Here is a 19,326-nt window from a genome sequence, read left to right on the forward strand (position 1 = left end):
AAGAAAAGACATACTTGCTCTTGAGGCAGTACAAAGAAGGTTCACTCGGTTAATCCCGGGGATGAGGGGGTGGACATATGAGGAGAGGTTGAGTAGATTGGGACTCTACTCATTGGAGTTCAGAAGAATGAGAGGCGATCTTATTGAAACATATAAGATTGTGAAGGGGCTTGATCGGGTGGATGCGGTAAGGATGGTCCCAAGGATGGGTGAAACTAGAACGAGGGGGCATAATCTTAGACTAAGGGGCTGCTCTTTCAAAACTGAGATGAGGAGAAACTTCTTCACTCAGAGGGTAGCAGGTCTGTGGAATTTGCTGCCCCAGGAAGCTGTGGAAGTTACATCATTAAATAAATTTAAAACAGAAATAGACAGTTTCCTAGAAGTAAAGGGAATTAGGGGTTACGGGGAGCGGGCAGGAAATTGGACATGAAGCTGAGTTCGGATCGGTCAAGGCCCTATGGGTGGCGGAGCGGGCCCAGGGGCTGATTGGCCGGGTCCTGCTCCTACTTCTTGTGTTCTTTAGATTTGAGGTTAGGATCAGATCAGCCATGATCTTATTGAATGGCGGAGCAGGCTCGAGGGGCCGATTGGCCTACTCCTGCTCCTATTTCTCATGTTCTTATGTAGGAAAAGCTCAACAGGCCAGGACTCTTTTCTCTGGAAAAGAGAAGGCTGAGGAGTGACTTGATGGCTGTCTTTAAAATAATGATAGGCTTTGATCGGGTGGACATGGAGAAAATGTTTCCACTTGCGGGGCAGTCCAAAATTAGAGGTCATAAATCTAAGATAGTCACTAATAAATCCAATTGGGAATTCAGGAGAAACTTCTTTACCCAAAGAGTGGTCAGAATGTGGAATGCACTACCACAAGGAATAGCTGAGGTAAATAACATGGATGCATTTAAGGGGAAGCTAGATAAACACATGAGGGAGAAAGGAATCGAAGGATTTGCTGATCGGGTTAGATGAAAAGAGATGGAAGGAGGCTCGTGTGGAGCATAAACACTGGCAAAGACCAATTGGGCCAAATGGCCTGCTTCTTTTTTTTATTCATTCTGTGCTGTGGATTCGATGTAACAGCAGGTTGCTAAATTGCCACTATATTTGGTTGCAAAGTTTCTGATGATGATTACTACGTATCGCTTTAAGGTGAATTTAGTGTTTTTCTTTTGAGCTGCAGTGCAGTAAATCCAGCTTTAAGAGACGCTGTTCCCGCGAGATGTGGGCCTTGGAGATGAGAGTTTGCGATGGCGACGGTGTCAGGTTGCCAGACTGAGCTGGAAGCTGCCGGCCGGGAGGTGAGTGCAGGTTGTCTGTTTCCCCGCTGGAGCTGCTGAAATCCGAGTCTCGGTCACTGTCCGTGAGTGTCCGGTTATGTTTAAAGGGTCTCTGGTCAGTCTCAAGCTCCGACATTTTCCAAGGGGGCCCTTTGGAGCAACAAGCCTGATACTGGCCGGGGAGGGGGGGGGGGGGGGGGGCAGCCTTGGTCGGCTTCGTCCGTGTTTTCATCGCCTGCAGGATCTCTGTGTGTTGGTGGAAGGCGGGCGAATAACAAGCGGCTGCTGCTCCTGTTTAAAGAGACACCGAAAGAAAGATGGCTGGAGAATTGTGCGCATGCGCACTATGTCCATTTTTTTTAAAAAAAAGAACAATAATAGCAACTAAATTAAAAAGGTCAGATGAAAATAAACAATTGGAACTTTGCTCTTAAGGTTTATGATCATATGTAAACCCCTTTAGATCATTTCTTTGCATCCGTCCATTACTCCCTCTAATTTCATTTAAGCCAAACCAGAACCTTCTCATCCTTTCTTTCGTTTCAGTCTCTATTAAGTAGTTGTTAGCTGCTATCTACTGAGGTTACCGTTCTTTTCATTAAACCTCTATATATAAATGATGAATGACTCATTGACAGTCAGATTTGTTCCCATGCCTGTAATCAAGAAAAGTGGAATTTGCCCATGTCTCTTTTTATTGATTTAATATTTTGGTTAATAAATTTATTAGTCTAATAATCTTACATTGGTGGTTAATTCTGACATTTTCTGAGCTGCACCAATTGGAGGCAGATATCGTCTTTGAAGCATGGGCACTAGAAGTGACTAAGACACCATGTGATATCAAGAAACTGCTGAGTGTACTGGATACAGCAAAGGCTACGGGCCCCGGCAACATCCCAGCTGCAGTGCTGAAGGCTTGTGCTCCAGAACTAGCTGCGCCTCTAGCCAAGCTGTTCCACTGCAGCTACAACACTGGCATCTACCCGACAAAGTGGAAAATTGCCCAGGTATGTCCTGTCCACAAAAAGCAGGACAAATCCAATCCGGCCAATTACCGCCCCATCAGTCTACTCTCAATCATCAGCAAAGTGATGGAAGGTGTCATCGACAGTGTTATCAAGTGGCACTTACTCACCAATAACCTGCTCACCGATGCTCAGTTTGGGTTCCGCCAGGAGCACTCGGCTCCAGACCTCTTTACAGCCTTGGTCCAAACATGGACTAAAGAGCTGAATTCCAGAGATGAGGTGAGAGTGACTGTCCTTGACATCAAGGCAGCATTTGACCGAGTGTGGCACCAAGGAGCCCTAGTAAAATTGAAGTCAGTGGGAATCGGGGGAAAACTCTCCAGTGGCTGGAGTCATACCTAGCACAAAGGAAGATGGCAGTGGTTGTTGGAGGCCAATCATCTCAGCCCCAGGACATTGCTTCAGGAGTTCCTCAAGGCAGTGTGAATGGCCCAACCATCTCCAGCTGCTTCATCAATGACCTTCCCTCCATCATAAGGTCAGAAATGGGGATGTTCGCTGATGATTGCACAGTGTTCAGTTCCATTCGCAACCCCTCAAATAATGAAGCAGTCCGAGCCTGCATGCAGCAAGACCTGGACAACATCCAGGCTTGGGCTCATGAGTGGCAAGTAACATTCGCGCCAGATAAGTGCCAGGCAATGACCATCTCCAACAAGAGAGAGTCTAACCACCTCCTCTTGACATTCAATGGCATTACCATCGCCAAATCCCCCACCATCAACATCCTGGGGGTCACCATTGACCAGAAACTTAACTGGACCAGCCATATAAATACTGTGGCTACGAGAGCACGTCAGAGGCTAGGTATTCTGCGGCGAATGACACACCTCCTGACTCCCCGAAGCCTTTCCACCATCTACAAGGCACAAGTCAGGAGTGTGATGGGATACTCTTCACTTGCCTGGATGAGTGCAGCTCCAACAACACTCAAGAAGCTCAACACCATCCAGGACAAAGCAGCCCGCTTGATTGGCACCCCATCCACCACCCTAAACATTCACTCCCTTCACCACCGGCGCACCGTGGCTGCAGTGTGTACCATCCACAGGATGCACTGCAGCAACTCGCCAAGGCTTCTTCGACAGCACCTCCCAAACCCGCGACTTCTACCACCTAGAAGGACAAGAGGAGCAGGCACATGGGAACAACACCACCTGCACGTTCCCCTCCAAGTCACACACCATCCCGACTTGGAAATATATCACCGTTCCTTCATCGTCAAAATCCTGGAACTCCCTTCCTAACAGCACTGTGGGAGAACTGTCACCACAGGGACTGCAGCAGTTCAAGAAGGCGGCTCACCACCACCTTCTCAAGGGCAATTAGGGATGGGCAATAAATGCCGGCCTCGCCAGCGACACCTACATCCCATGAATGAATATAAAAAATAATGCTGAGAGATTAAATCAAAGTGAATCCGGTGAAGCCTCAAATGATGCCTGTTGTTTCCACGAATACCCATATATTTAATAAATGGAAACTTTTTTTCCCAGATGGACAGCTCTCAAAGTTTACCACTTTAGTGACCTGCATTCACTAAAGTTATGATTTTAGTGATTGAATAAACCTAGCCTGTTTGTGTAAGTCTGTTGAGATTTGTGAAATTAACTGCTAAAACTGGTTGACAGCAAAGTAGTTGCAAAATGACAACTTCAGGTAAATATATAGACGTCAGCAATGACTAAATCTGCCAAAATATATATTCTTAAAGGAAAATGGTCTAAGACTCAATGCTGGAGATAATTTATTTACCCCATTAGTGTCCCACAGCAGTAGGCTTCAAAATCAATGAATTGACATTTTTTGTTCCACTTCGATTTTAATTCATATTTTTCATAATATAATTGAGGTTACAACAAGTTGTATTGTCATAAGGTGCTTATATGCAGAGAGACATCTGGACTTTATAGGGCAGGCACAAAGAGTGGACATTGAACAGGAGAGGGAAGACAAAAAAAAGCAGTTTGTGGGACAAACACAGTTGAAGAGAATAGTCTTGAGGCTTTTAAGGGCAGAGATGGGGATGAGAAGTGAAGGTGCTGGGAAGAGAGTTTCATAAGGTGAGAGCACAGTCTCTGAAGGAGAGAGAGTAGAGAACTAGGAGTAGACTGCTGTCAGAGGAGCAGAGGGTGTTTTCAGAGGTATATAGCTAAAAGAGATGTATGATTTTTATGATGTGGAGATGCTGGTGATGGACTGGGGTTGACAATTGTAAACAATTTTACAACACCAAGTTATAGTCCAGCAATTTTATTTTAAATTCACAAGCTTTCGGAGGCTTCCTCCTTCCTCAGATGAATGTTTTGGAAACATTCCACAACATTCACCTGAGGAAGGAGGAAGCCTCCGAAAGCTTGTGAATTTAAAATAAAATTGCTGGACTATAACTTGGTATTGTAAAATTGTTTACAATTATGATTTTTATAATATAGACGAGTAGATTTCCTGTGGTGTTGCTAATAGTGAATTAGTATTCAGTGTTTTGTAACAATAGGAGTGTTTATACCATGTAGGGAATAAGATCAGGGCCATGAATTTACAGTGACTGAATTAATGTATTTTGCAATTTTTTTTTACTGGTGCTTTGGGGATTGAATTACTCAATTCTGTGACAATTGTAAATGAGTAGCTTTTATATATTTATTTACTTTTCATTCCATGTCATTTTTAAAGCTGAGAATACACATCCAAGATTTTATGTGAGATACACCAATTGGAGGTAGTTATATGCTTTTTAGCAGTAGTGGGGAGGGGGAATGGAATTTGGGCACTTTGGTAGCAACTGGACCAACCCTGGGATTTGACAGCACTACAGTGGGGCTGCAAGAGTTCGGTAGCATGGGGCTGCTTTTGATCTGGCATCACTGGAGGGGAAACCTGGAGTTTGGCAGAACTGCGAAACGTGCACCTGAGGTTTAGCGCAACGGGGGATTAAATATGAGATTTGGCTCGTTGTGTGGGTCTGACAAGTGTTAGACTATAATTAGAATGTTTACATTTTCTGTCGACATAACAGGTGATAATCAAGTGAGATAATTGGATGCTCTTTACTTCAAAATGCAACTTTTTTTTAAACATGAACTTAATTACATGAGGAAATCATTCCCCCTCTCTCAGCTTAATGCACTTTCTGACGTTTATACATTTGCTTTTGCTTTGTGATCTATAATCAGTAGACTCCCTCCCTCGCGCCCTGCCTCCCTCATGCTCTCACTCATACAGTCTCTCTTTAACAATAAACCCTGAAGATAAATTTTACCTAATTAGAGGATTTGAAAATTGTTTGCTAGCTTTTCTTCAAATAATTTTGAAAAACCTTTGAGCAGAAGCTGTTAGGATATCCACCAGTACAATCAATGGCTGGTATTGTTGCATTTATCCCTCTGATTGTTTTCCTTTGCAGATTCTATGTGAGAAATAATTGGGAAGTTTTTCTAAATTCTCGAATTATACAATCCTTCCCGAATTCTAATGCCTCTGGATTTGACACACAGCTATGAATCTGAAGTGTGAGGAAAGATACAATGGATTTGCTGATAACTATGAACAACCTCCGTCACTATGGAAACTAATAGAGGAATGTGTCCCTGTTAGTGAGAGAAATGAAATCAGGGAGATTCTGGGAAAAACTGCAGTGGACCTCAGCCTGGACTTGCATGCAGAGGTGAGAAAAATCAATTCCATCCATCAAAACCATGCTCTGGGTAAAAATATGCTTGACTGATTAGGTATTTCAGACATGCATATTAATTTTGTCAGAACCTAAAAGCCAACTGTTCGGATATTTTACAGGCTAGGTTCTCCTCCCTCAGAGAAAAGGAAATGTATGATAAAATCTATATAATTGCATTTAGCACTCCTCAAGACTGTCACGCTTTTCAGAGGTGCTATATCTGAAAGCGTGGCCTCGGAGGTATCACACTTCCAAAGGTCTACATGTTTGTCAAGAAACAAAATCATAACTTGCTGAAATAAACACGTAGCTGTAGATTACCAGTCAAATGTTGATGAACTAAATGCGAAGGAATCAAAAGGAATAAGTAACCAGCGGAAAACTGAGCAAACAAATCCCTCAATTTTTTTCGGCACACAGCTCGGTTTTTACAGCTAGAAGGAATATTTCCAAATATGAACAATTACACAATTCTGAAAAAAAATCACTAAATGTACTCATAAAATTGGTTGCTTAATGTTAGGAATGCCTGCAATAAGTTTCACCCCATAGGGCTACCCTTCAACCTGGATCCTAGATTTGAATTGGAAGTTTCACCTGGCCTGGGTGTTGGAGATTAACAGCTGTGCTGGACAAATTGTATGTGAAAGAAATGCATCATAGGAGTTGTAGTTTCATTCTCACCTGCTCCTGTATTCATAGTGAACTGTGATAATCTGATGGAAAAGGACAGGGAGTTCCAGCTTTTGTGAAGAAATTCTATGTGAGAGAGGGATGCATTATGAGACCCTGCTTTGGAATTACAATAGGCACAATATTCTTCGATAACTAGGTAGAAAATTTACAAATAGCTGTGAGTGTCTGGAGTGGTGGGGGTGGGTGGGCAAGGGGTGGATGGCAAAAATCAAATATTTCATTCCTTTCAGCACCTTAAGATTAAATTTAAATAATTAAATAAAAATGATCAAGATTAACTTTTTAGGGACTGAAGTTTGAAGCACTTTTTAAGCTGGCCTGCCCTGTGCCATGACAAACAACCACATGTTCAGGTGCTGATCATTGGTTGGGGTGGGGGACCTTCCTGGGAAGTGCAGTAGCAACAAAAGGTTCAGAAAGAACTATACATTGACTCTGTGAAGCAAGTTTGAGAAAAAGTATCTTTTATGATTAAATGACTAACTGAAGTGAAGTTTTGCGGAGGGGAGAAGAAAGAATAAACAAGGATGCAGCAGGGCCTCAGTTAACGCTCTTGGTCTGGACTACCACGAGTAATGCCATGGTAAATCTGCTAATATTGTGGAAAATGAATGATCAAATCAACACCCAGCATAATGTTGAATTCTTTAATTTTAATTTGTTCCCAGTTCCAGACTTGGAACTCAGCTAGCCCTTCCGTTTTAAGTTTCTTGCTTACAGTAGAGGTGGTACAGAAATTTGTGTGACTCTCTTCACATTCTCTTAATATTCAAGTCCTTTGAGTGGCAATATTGTTGCCAAGAACAAATGCATAAAAATATTGTCTTCGGTGGCGCTCTGTATCCTCCACTTTAAAAAGTGTTTTAAGCTAAATGAGAGTAAGTGATAGAGACTTTCTTTTAATGTTACTTCAATTTAAAAAAAATACCAGTTGGATTTTAAAGCCAGATAATTACCTCGCCTGAGTTTTATCATTAGAAAAGGTTAATGCTAATGCCGTACACCTGTGAGACATAAATTCTACTTTCTAACACCAATGCAACAGGAGAAAAGAGAAAGAAACACAAAGAGAGAAAGGTCAGGCAATTTTGTTCCTCCATTCTAATTTGATTTTACAATTTAATAAAGTTGAATTTAGAAGCAAACAAAGCCTCTTTGACAGAAACACATGCCTCAGCATACAATCTTGATGAGGAATGAGTGGGAGTGGGGGAAAGTGGAGGGAGAGTTTAGGGTGAGGTGAGGCAACCAGGTAGTATAGGACTGGAATCATGAAGGTGGGTTCTTCCCTTACCTGAAGGACATTATGGTTCACTGTTTTTCTGGCACCAATCCACAAATGACCAGCTTTATTGAATTGCCAAGGGGGCATTTGAACTCAATGACATCTGGGTTACTAGTCCAGTTCCACAACCACAACACTATCATACCCATGACATTGTGGAAAAAACCAGAATGAAACCCTTCTCATGGATTCATGGTCTCTATTACAGGTGAAAATACGTTTTTGGCGAAGGGTTTGATAGCTTTTGACACCATGCCATCTTTCCCCCCTCGCTCCCCTATCTCAATTGGTGAGCATGCAGGGACTGAATGCAGAAGCAGACTGATTTCATCAGGCTCTGTGGAACCTTTCACATCTGTGCTCAAGAATGAGTATTTTTCTTCAACAAGAGCAAGGCTGTGTTCTGTTTAAAACATGCCCGTTTCTCCCCACACTGCTGATGGGCTAAGAGCACAAACGACTGCGATCTTAATTTTTAAAGCTGTATTCTAATTGAGCAGCTCCTGGAACATATCCTGGAAAAGCATGAGAGTTTGGAATAGTTTATTCCTTCAGTCATTTGTGGTTTACAGTAGCTTAATGACTTCTTTCCTGAAATGATTTTCCTTCTTGTAATCTAAATAACATGCTCCTGAGGCATTTCTGCCTCTCGTGAGATCGAAGTTATTGTAATTGCACAGGATGTAACCAAGCTGAAGATTGTTTGCTTATTGTACTGAAAGGCTGGCAAATGATTGCAGACTTTCTCCTTCGACTTATGCAATTAGGATTTGTGTTTTGAATGAGGCAAACCACATCCTGATTTGATTGTCTATTTATTTCATAATATGGTACAGCACAGAAGGAGGCCATTCGGCCCATCGTGCCTTTGCCGGCTCTTTTAAAAGAGCTATCCAATTAATTGCCCTCCCCTGCTCTTTCCCCATAGCCTTGTAAATGTTTTCCCTTCAAGTATTTATCCAATTCCCTTTGGAAAGTTAGTATTGAATCTGCTTCCACCACCCTTTCAGGCAGTGCATTCCAGACCATAACAACTCGCTGCATTTAAAAAAAAAACTTTCCCAATGTCACTTTTTTTTGCCAATCACCTTAAATCTGTATCCTCTGGTTACTGACCCCTCTGCCACTGGAAACAGTTTCTCCTTATTTCCTCTGTCAAAACTGTTCATGATTTTGAACACCTCTATCAAATCTCCTCTTAACCTTCTCTAAGGAGAACAACCCCAGCTTCTCCAATGACTCCACATAACTGAAGTCCCTCATCCCTGGTACCACTCTAGGAAATGTCATCTGCACCTTCTCTAAGGCCTTGACATCCTTCCTAAAGTGTGGTGCCCAGAATTGAACATGATACTCCATCTGAGGCCTAATGAGTATTTTATAAAAGTTTAGCAAAGCTTCCTTGCTTTTGTACTCTATGCCTCTATTAATAAAGCCAAGGATCCAATATGCTTATTTATATATTTAAGTTTTAATGGTATGTGACAGTATCGTTTGAAGCTTTTTAATTCTGAGGGTGGCTCAGCTTTAAAAGATTTGTATTAATTGTACATTGATGATTTTGTTGCTTCGGCTGAGTTTTAAGGATTTGGCAGTGTTTGATGATCTAGATAAATAATCTATAAATTGCAGGTCAGCAAGGACTTTGGGAAGGAAGCAGAGTCTATAGTATAGAGTTGTGGCTAGATTATTGTTTGTTATATTAACCCATGACTGATTTCTATTTTTGTCTTGTTTTGCTTTAACTATTTACTTTGGCACTGCTATACCTGACTCCAATCAGTCCCTCAAGAGGTGACGTTTTGTTCTATGTATGCTATGTTACATTTACTTTCGAGTACTATCATTACTGGTAACTTCCACATCATTGGCTGGGTTGTAAAATAAATGAGGTGCATCTGAAGAAGTGAGAGGTAGTAGAACCCCCAAGTGGAAACTATAAACATTGCTGCCAGAGTTAAGTCACCACCTTTCCTGTCCATTGGTGGACTGAGTGGCTCAGCTCACAGGAACAGGAGTAGGTCATTTAGCCCCTCGAGCATGCTCCACCATTCAGCTAGATCATGGCTGATTGGCACCTCCACTCCATTTACCTGCCTTTCTCCATATCCCTGATACCCTTACCTAACAAAAATCTATCTCTCATTGTTGAAAATTTCAATTTTCCCAGCATGGACAGCCTTTTGGGGGGAGTGTTCTAGAGTTCCACTACCCTTTGTGAAAAAGTACTTCCTGATTTCACTCCTGAATGGTCTAGCTCTATTTTTAAGATTATGTGCCATTGTTCTTGATTCCCGCACCAGAGGAAATAGTTTCTCCTATTGTTTTAACCTTTTAAACATCTTGATCAGATCACCCCTCAATACTCAAGTGAATACAAGCCAAGTTTATGCAACCTGTCCTCATAATTTAACCTCTAAGCCCCAGTACTCAACTCATCCAAAACTCTGCTGCCCCTATCCTAAATTGTCCATCACCCCTGTATTCACTGACCAACATTGGCTCCTGATTCCCTAATGCCTCCAGTTTAAAATTCTCGTCCACGCTTTCAAATCTCTTCATGGCCTCACTCCTCCTCCAGCCCAACAACCCTCTTAGATTTCTGTGTTCCTCCAACTCTGGTCTATTGTGCATTACCCGCCCTAAACTCTGTAATTCCCCCTCCCCTCCACCTTTACGATCCTCCTTTAAAACCTACCTCTTTAGCCAAGCTTTTTGTCTAATTATGCTGCTGTGAAGCACCATGGGACGTTTTCCTACAGAAAAGGTGCTATATAAATCCAAGTTGTTGTTCGATTTGTGAACTGACCAATCAGAGAATCTATGCTGCTCTCTTCTACATTTTGTAATGCATACAAATTCATGTAGGTCATTGCCTCTTCAAGATTACAAAGAGAATTCACAAAGTTAATCCAGCCAAATTGTTCACTGTGGTGAGGGGTTCAAATACCAGGAGACACAAGTTTAAAAATGAAGAAGTTAGGAATAAGAACTGAAGTCACGGAGAATTTTTTCACCTGGAGGCCGTGGAGCCATTGATTTTAATAGCACAGAAGGCTGCCATTCAATCCACTGTATCCGTGCCGGCTCTTTGCTAGTGCAATCCAAAACTAATCCCACTGCCTTGTGTTCTCCCAATAACCTTGTATCTTACTCTATCCTAAATATTTATCCAATTTTCCCTTAAAAGAGGCAATGTTCTCTGCCTCAATCACTCCCTGTAGCAAAGCATTTTATGTTCCAACAACCCTTTGTGTAAAGAAATGTCTCTTAATCTCTCTCCTCACTATCTTAGTGATTTTAAATTGATGACCCCTAGTCACTAACTCCCCAATCAGAGGACATAGTCTTTCCCTATTTACTTTAAAATTATGAAGCATTTTAATAAAGATGTCTATTAAAGCTCCTCCAGTATCTCACGTCCCTCTCCTCATAAGTAAAGTTTCCCATCTCTGGCATCATCCCACACTATGCTCTCTACGGCTTTAATGCCCTTTCTAAAATTACATACTGTAATCTAACTGTGGACTAAAGAATGTTTAGTATAAATTCGTTATTACCTCTTACTCTATGCCCCTATTTATAAAACCAACAAATCTACTGGTCTTTTTATGGTTTTATCTACCTGCAGTCTCACTTTCATGTATTTAAATCCTTAGGTGTCTGTTCATCGACACCTTCAGTTTTTTCATTAAGCGTATACTCCCATTTCTTGATTTTTTTCACCTTAAATTGCATCTGACACTTGTCCATCTAGATATAGAATAAGTTACTGGGAAAGTCACTGATGACAACAGTATAAATGGGTTCAAGAAACAATGATGCATTTCTGGTTAGAGAATAGATTAAGGATATGGTGAGTAGATCTATGAAAAAGATACCCGTTGGGCCATTTTTGAAAAATACTTAGGTTCCCTGTCTCTTACAGTTACTTTACCAGTTGGTCTTTAGCTCTGAAAATTTGACAATAATCTAGACTGAGACAATGGTTTTACCGAGGATTTGTTACAAAGCAGTAAATGAAAAATGTGATGCACATAATGGAATAAAACCAGTAATGAAAACCATATGGAACATGTATGAGTTATTTATGAAGGGAAAATTGCTCTGGGGTGGAGAGAAGGTGACTGTGTAAGTATGATCCGCAACTTGATAAGTTGGAATTTGTGATTTAATTGTACAGTAATGAAATCTTGAAGAAGAGAACAGAGCCAATAACTCCATTTCCTTTTTGAAAAGCACAATCAAACCTTTCAAGAGTCTAGTTGGGCTTACTGAATAAACTCTTAGTATAGCTTGGAGTTTGAGCTGTTTAAAATATGTTTGAAGTCTGCTCTTGTTCACTGTATAGCTTTTGTACAGAGGGTTGGTTGAAGCCTTTGAAGAAATGTATGAGATTTTCACACTGTTCAGTCACAGAACACATACAGATGTGAAACTTTGTGAGAGAGGCCCCCATGGAAATTTGATGACTTTATATAATTGATTCTAGAAATGCATCTAGACTGATGGATTGAAGTTCAATTAAGAGCATTAGAATGCTGTGGTGTTGTTGGATGTGATTTTATGTCCATGATCCCCTGTTTGACAAGTTCACAGACTTTGCTGTGCCACCAGAGAGGAGGGGGAAAGTCAGGCATGTCATCCAAGGGAGGAAAATTTGCAGAGCTAATTATTCTACATTGCTTTATGAGCCTCCCTGCTGCTGACCATAATGATTGACCAATACAGTAAGGCGGTTTGGACTTGAGTTAGTAGTCCCACCTTTCCCCACATCATGTTCCTGATCTCAATCATGAACTGAATTTTCTAACTGAAGGCTGATGGTAGCTTGATGCCCCTCTACACCCCCCAACTGTGCAAACGAACACACATGGGCACAGGTGTTTAGGTACATCTCCTAGTGCTGGTTATAGAATAGCAGTAGCAGAGGTAGTTATTCACTTTCAGCACCTGTAAAACGGCATGTGGTGTAGAGGGAACTGAAGCAGGGAATGTCGAATTAGGGAAAATTAATAATTTTTAAGGAATTCTATTTAGAAATGGAAACTCCAGTAACAAACAACTAATGGCATGGCTTCTTTTGACAGTTATTTATAAATTTGTTCTACCTAAACCACAGCAGAGAAACTCATTTGAAGTTGCAGCTGAGATTTATCACTGGGGCAGTGTAGGAGCTTAACTTTGCATGTGCTTGTGCTATACCTGACATAAGAGCGCTTGCTGCTGACACTGTGTGCCTCAAATGGAAAGTGTTCTGTTTACAGCACAAAGACTCCTCACCTAGATGAGCACATGTTTTTTTCAAATGTAGCCAGTATAAAAACAAATCACAGATAAAGCCTATCCTCAGTTCTGCAACTATAGCAGAGCTTTGTTGTATTAAAATTCAAGAGTTTGTGATAATTGGACCTGCTTAGCTCCTGTTTCTGGACACATCACTGTGTGGAGGCAGTAGCTTTGGGTCAGGTACTTCCTGGAAGGAGGGAGCATGATCTCTGTGCCAGAGATTTATACCTTTTGATAGGTACCAGCATTGGCTGAGATCTGGGAGCAGGACATGACACACAAGACCACCAAAGAAGAGAACATATTTGAAAGAAGTCTATTACTCCTCACTATTTATTTATATTTCTTGAAATGTGGACTGTAATATAGAGAGAGGCCACTGTGGAAAAATAGCAGAAGGTTAAACAGTTTTGTGCATGTAGACCTTAAACAGAATGCTGTTTGGCTGGATTAACAATCTGTATTGCCTTTCACACAGTCAGGATTCATCCCTCCTCTCCCCACACGACCCCCCAATATTTCATTTGAAACAGCTCATGGAGAATTTCTTTTTGACACAAGTTAAAGCAGTAACACAAAGCTCACATTGATCAAGCAGCACTGGTGAGCTATGGGATTGATGTTCAAATTGCAGTTTGGAATGCAGACAGCTCACGATTATTTTTCCATTAGTTGTATTTATACTATTTATTCCACTTAGCAAAATAATTGCAACACTAGTAATTATTAAGTGATTCCACGTAAGTAGTTTCTGAAATGTTTAATAAAGTAAGTCCACATCTCTGCAGATTGTCATCTGACAGAATTGTAGGTACCAGCTGGCAAGGAAATTATTGCTGACTTCGCTACCAATTTATCATTGGACTGTGAGTACGTCTGTGTACATAGACTATACAACCGTGCATAATGGGATGTGTTTCCAGGTAGGAACACTGCTTTACTGTTAATAAAACACTTGAACTTTCCTTCTGCTTTGTCTTACTGCCTTTGATACACTTCGTATATCATGTGACTTAAACAGCACCGTTGGGTAGATTTTAACTTTGTGTGATAGTGAATTGGCGGTCTGTTTTTTACATCTCTCCTGAAAATGGAAATAAAAATTGGGACAGATGTAAAACTGGCTGCCGATTCACTATCACCTGTTTAACACTATCGTACAAAGTCAAACTCTAACCCCATTACTCCTACATTAACTCTTATCTATCCAATCATGGCCAGAGCATCTCTAGCAATTGCTTCTCATCCCGTCCACACACCTTTACCTCTGGGGTTCCCCAAGTATGTATCCTTGGCCTCCTCCTCTACTCATCTACATGCTGCCCCTTGGTGACATCATCCAAAGACACGTCAGCTTCAACATGTACGCTGATAACACATAGTTTTACTTCTTGACTCCTCCACTGTCTGACATTCAGCGTTGGATGAGCTGCAATTTTGTCCAGTTAAATATTGGGCAGACTTTAGCTGATCCATAACTCTGCTACCCTCATCCTATCCCACACCAAGTCCCGCTCACCAGTCGCTCCTTTCCTCGCTGACCTATATTGGCTCCCAATGCCTCCAATTTAAAGTTCTTGCCCTCTGTTTGTTTAAGTCCCTTCATACCATTTCCTCTCCCTAGCTCTGTAACTGCCTCCAACTGTACAACGTCCCCAGAACTCTGTTTCTTTGACTCAGGCCTCTTGTGCATCTTTCCTTCCTTTACCCCACCATTGGCAACCGCAGATTCAGCCGGTTAGGTCCCATACTGTGGAATTCCATCCTTAAACTTCTCTGCTTTTCCATCTCCCTCTCATCCTTTAAAATCCCCCTTAAAACCCACCTTTTTGACCCAGTTTTTGGTCACACCCCCCTAATATCGCCTTTTTTTATTTGCTTGACATCCATTTTTGTCTGATTACATCTTTGGGATGTTTTTCTAAATTCAAGTTGTTTGTGTTAAATAGAAAAGTTATACACCAGACCAGTGTATTTAAAAAAAAGAAAATGGTAAATAAAAAGAGGAATACATTCAAGACTGAGATCTTTGGATTTTAGTTTGGTGAGGGTATCGAGGGATATGTAACAGTGGTGGGTAAATGGAGTTGAGGTACAGATAAGCTGTGATCTAATTGAATGGGGGAACAAGTTTGAGGGGCTAAATGGCCTCCTTCTGTTCCTATGTTCCTATTTTAAATAGAGAATATAACAGCTACAAAAATGTGGTGAATTTAAATCTGAGCATAAAATGCAAAGGGTATGAAATATCTTTTTATAAAAAACATATTTTTGCCATGAGCTCTATGTTACAAACAGTTCCCATCTGGTTGACAGTGAAAATTTCATTGTCTTTCAGAGCATGGAACTGTTCTCTTAATGTATCAGGAATGCTGTGATGATTTGTAAAGGTTGAGTAAGCATCCCTGGGATGAATGCAAGGTTTTTTTTATAATGGACTCAACTGTCTTTCCTTGCCTGTTGGCCACCCTACTGGATTTCTCTTTCTGGAATTTTACTTGAAGTTGGTCCAACTTTTTACTATTTGGATCTTTTTTAACTTGGTTATTTTTGTCTGGGTTGGATTTGAACTCAAGTCCCAGAAGTCCTCCAAATGTATTTTATTAGTTTAAATCTTAAACAAAGTACCTGTTGTCTTGTATTTAATTTGGGAGGACCGAAGATGTATTTACAAACATGCTGTGACTACATCAGTAGATGTTTGCAAATATGTCCCCATTAAGCATGTAAACGGCAGCCAATTGGAGTTAATGAATGAAGGAGTTTGTATGAGATCAATGTAATTTTCACAAAAGCAATTTTTTTTAAAGAGGGGAGGGAGGGACTATTCCCCTCTCCCCAAAAGTTTGGTTTTGTGATTTAAGACATAACACTCTTAAAGTATTTTCATTGTATTGTAATTTACTGAGTCTAATTGGTCCCAGACGTTCCTGAAGTTCACCTCTAAAATTGCATTTTACTCTTTGATATATATTGTAGATTTTTCTTTTTACAATGAGTTGTTTGACCTTCTTTATAAAAAAAAAAGCCAGAACCATTGCATTCCTTAGGCCAGGTGGAGTTTTCTCACAAGAAACAGATTACGACCTGCCCTTTGTCTCCAGAAATGTATCTAGATCAATTTGCTGAGTTCTTTGTCTGGTCCACACATGGAGGAGCTTAGACACCTACCACAATGGCCGACCTTCTCCCCTCCCGATTGCTGGGGACCATCCTCAAGGATCCCCAGCTTCAGCCTCCTGCTGCTGGTTTTCCCTCCCGGCCACCAGTCAGGATGTCAATTTGGTCGGCTGCCGGGCGAGAAACGGATCCAGAAAATGATTGAGGTCCTGCCGATCTACCTCTGCATTCCCAGGTTCTTCGGCTGTTTTCAGCCTCACCCGCAGCCTCCCCGTAAATATCGGGACCAAAGACTATTGATTTAGGGGACTATTCAGTTAGGGGACAAACTCAAAATAGCAATTACACTGATACTTTTAAATGAATATTTAACAAAGGTCTAAGGTAGAGTATAGCCCAAAATCTGTCCTGAGCCTGGCCACATCTCCAGTGCAACTGTTGGAGGAGGGCTGGAAAATGGGGCAGAAACCGGTTCCCCCAAGATTCTACCTTGTGGAGAGTAGCAAGGCACCACTAAAATTTTCTGGAACTCTGTCGGGGCAGGCACTGCTGATGCACCCTATAAGATCCTAAGGGGACTTAAAGGGGTAGATGCTGAGAGGATGTTTCCCCTTGTGGGAGAGACTAGAACTAGGGGACACACTTTAAAAATAAGGGGTCTCCCATTTAAGACAAAGATGAGATTATTTCTCCCAAGGGTCGTGGGTCTGTGGAACTCCCTTCCCCAGAGACCGGTGGAGGCAGGGTCATTGAATATTTTTAAGGCTGAGTTAGATAGATTCCTGATTAACAAGGGAGTCAAAGGTTATAGTAGGTAGACAGGAAAGTAGGGTTGAGGTGATGATCAGATCAGCCATGATCTTATCAAATGGCAGAGCAGGCTCAAGGGGCCGAATGGCCGACTCCTGCTCTTAATTCGTATGATCGTATGTAACCCTTGCAGGCAAGGACCCTAAGTATGCTGATGACCTTGTCTCCAGATTTGGGACAGGGTCTGAGTCTTTGCACATAGGCGCACTTAAGGGCTGCTCTGTAGCAATTCCACCACTAGAGCACGCTGATTGGAACTTTGGACTTGGTATCTATTATTGTAAAATAGAACAGATGCAATCAAGTGATCTGTACAAAAATAAACTGATTTGATACTGATGACCTCAAGTTTGCTACTTAAATGTGTATTATCAATTTGTTTTCTGACTGATTATCCACAGCAGCATCTCTGGTAGTTGACATGGAATCATATCTAGGGTACCACGCTAAAACCAACAGCAAGCATGCACGTATAAAGCTGTGTAACTGCCTGTTGTTTCCTCACTATGTATGAAAGACAAACAAAGACCCTTTCAGTTTGAAATGCAGTTTTGAAAACTTTTTTGCACAACTTGCAAACAGTAATTTTTTTTTAAAAATTGCTGAATTTAGATGGAAAAGATCAACCAGTTTGAGTTGGACTAGATGACGTTCTTTTCTGACTTGCAAACTACTATTCACATTTGTGTGAGCAGATTGTGCACGGATTCTTGGTTAGCTCTATTCCTGGCAATGCTATAGTTGTGGTTAATTCAAAAACTTTAAAAAAAAATGTGACATAAACTATATCAGCAGTTGTTCATGAGTTTCTGAAAAGTTTATAGAACATTTAAAATCATTAGCAACTTGCATCTATATACTGCCTTTAACGTGGAAAAACACCCCAAGGTGCTTCAGAGGCATAATCAAAAATAATAGATGCTGATCCAAAGAAGGAGGGGTGACCAAAAGCTTGGTCTTATTAAGGAGAGGGAAGTGGAAACAGGGAAGGGTTTAGGGAGAGAATTCCAATCACAGGGCCTAGACAGCTGAAAGCACGGCTGCCAAGGTAGAGTGAAGGGATGGGGGTGGGGGGGGGGAACACACAAAAGGCTAGACTCAGAGGAATGGAGAATTTGGTAAGGGGTTTGTAGTGCTGGAAGGGGTTACAGTGAATAAGGAGGGGGCAATGTATGTCAGTGATGATGGGCAAGTAGGACTTGGTGTGCATAGAACACAGGCAGCAGAGTTTTGAATGAGCTGAAGTTTACAGAAAGTGGAGGATAGGAAGCTAGCCAAGAGAGCATTGGAATAGTTGAGTTTGGAGGTGACAAATGCATGAATGAGGATTTCAGAGGCAGATGCACTTAGAGAGGGAGCGGCTGCTATTAAGAAAGAACAAGATTGCATTTATATAGCACCTTTTATGTCCTTTGGCTATCCCAAAGTGTTCAGAACCAATGAAGCACTTTTTGAAATGTATTCGCTGTTGTAGTATAGGCAAATGTGGCAGCCAATTTGTCAATAGCAAGGCCCCACAATAGCAATGATCTGTTTTAGTGGTGGGATAAATGTTAACCAGGGGTTAAAATGCCAACATTGTTCCTGTAGCTGGAGTCCAAGGGCTCAAACCTCCGACCTAGCTAGAGGCTGGAAAGTGAGCAGATCAGCTGTCTGCAGGCAGAATTTGGGGCAGAACCCAGTTCCATTGGGACTCAGCTCCATCTTTTGCTGACAGCCATTTTGTAGTGGGGGGAGGGGGGCAGTAGATCAATCTTCTACCTGTGTTCCACATCAAGGGGGTGTGTCAGGAAGTTTTTGGTCTGCCCTGGGAAATCTTCCCTTTACACCCTTAAAAGGCCTCAACAATGCCAGTGTAAGTCTCTTCAAGGCCTTTACAATGGCCCCAAACCTTATCTAGGTTAAGGTAATCAATCCCACAGGGCATTGATTGTCTTCTGTCCGGAGTCAGAATGGTTCCTTTTTTGTTTGGCTGCTAAGGGCCGAATTGCACTTCAGCCTGAGCTGCTGTGGGCGGTTCCACCTTACAAGGCTAGATAGGAGAGGGTGCTAGCAACCGAACCAGACCATGCAACTGATCCTGTCCCCAGGATATATGATAGGGTCTCCAGCCTGGGGCTGTAGTGGGAAGGGGTTCTG

At 41.6% G+C, this 19,326-nt stretch overlaps 1 protein-coding gene across 5 annotated transcripts in view; it reads left to right on the forward strand.

Annotated features, from left to right (window-relative positions):
* The first annotated feature begins 1,216 nt into the window (after nt 1-1,216).
* Nucleotides 1,217-19,326, forward strand: part of ccdc24 (coiled-coil domain containing 24) — a 106,091-nt gene continuing 87,981 nt past the window's right edge. For 2 of the 5 annotated variants that reach the window (XM_067990107.1, XM_067990109.1), the window contains exons 1-2: nt 1,217-1,301; nt 5,809-5,978. In XM_067990107.1, coding sequence (XP_067846208.1) covers nt 5,811-5,978 — 168 coding nt within the window. In that variant the 5' untranslated portion in view covers nt 1,217-1,301; nt 5,809-5,810. Of the gene's footprint in view, nt 1,302-5,717; nt 5,979-14,045; nt 14,181-19,326 lie in introns of those variants that run through there. The other 3 variants (XM_067990108.1, XM_067990111.1, XM_067990110.1) reach the window with 3 other exon arrangements.

Source organism: Heptranchias perlo, chromosome 9 (assembly GCF_035084215.1).
Source record: "Heptranchias perlo isolate sHepPer1 chromosome 9, sHepPer1.hap1, whole genome shotgun sequence".
Lineage (NCBI taxonomy): Eukaryota > Metazoa > Chordata > Chondrichthyes > Hexanchiformes > Hexanchidae > Heptranchias > Heptranchias perlo.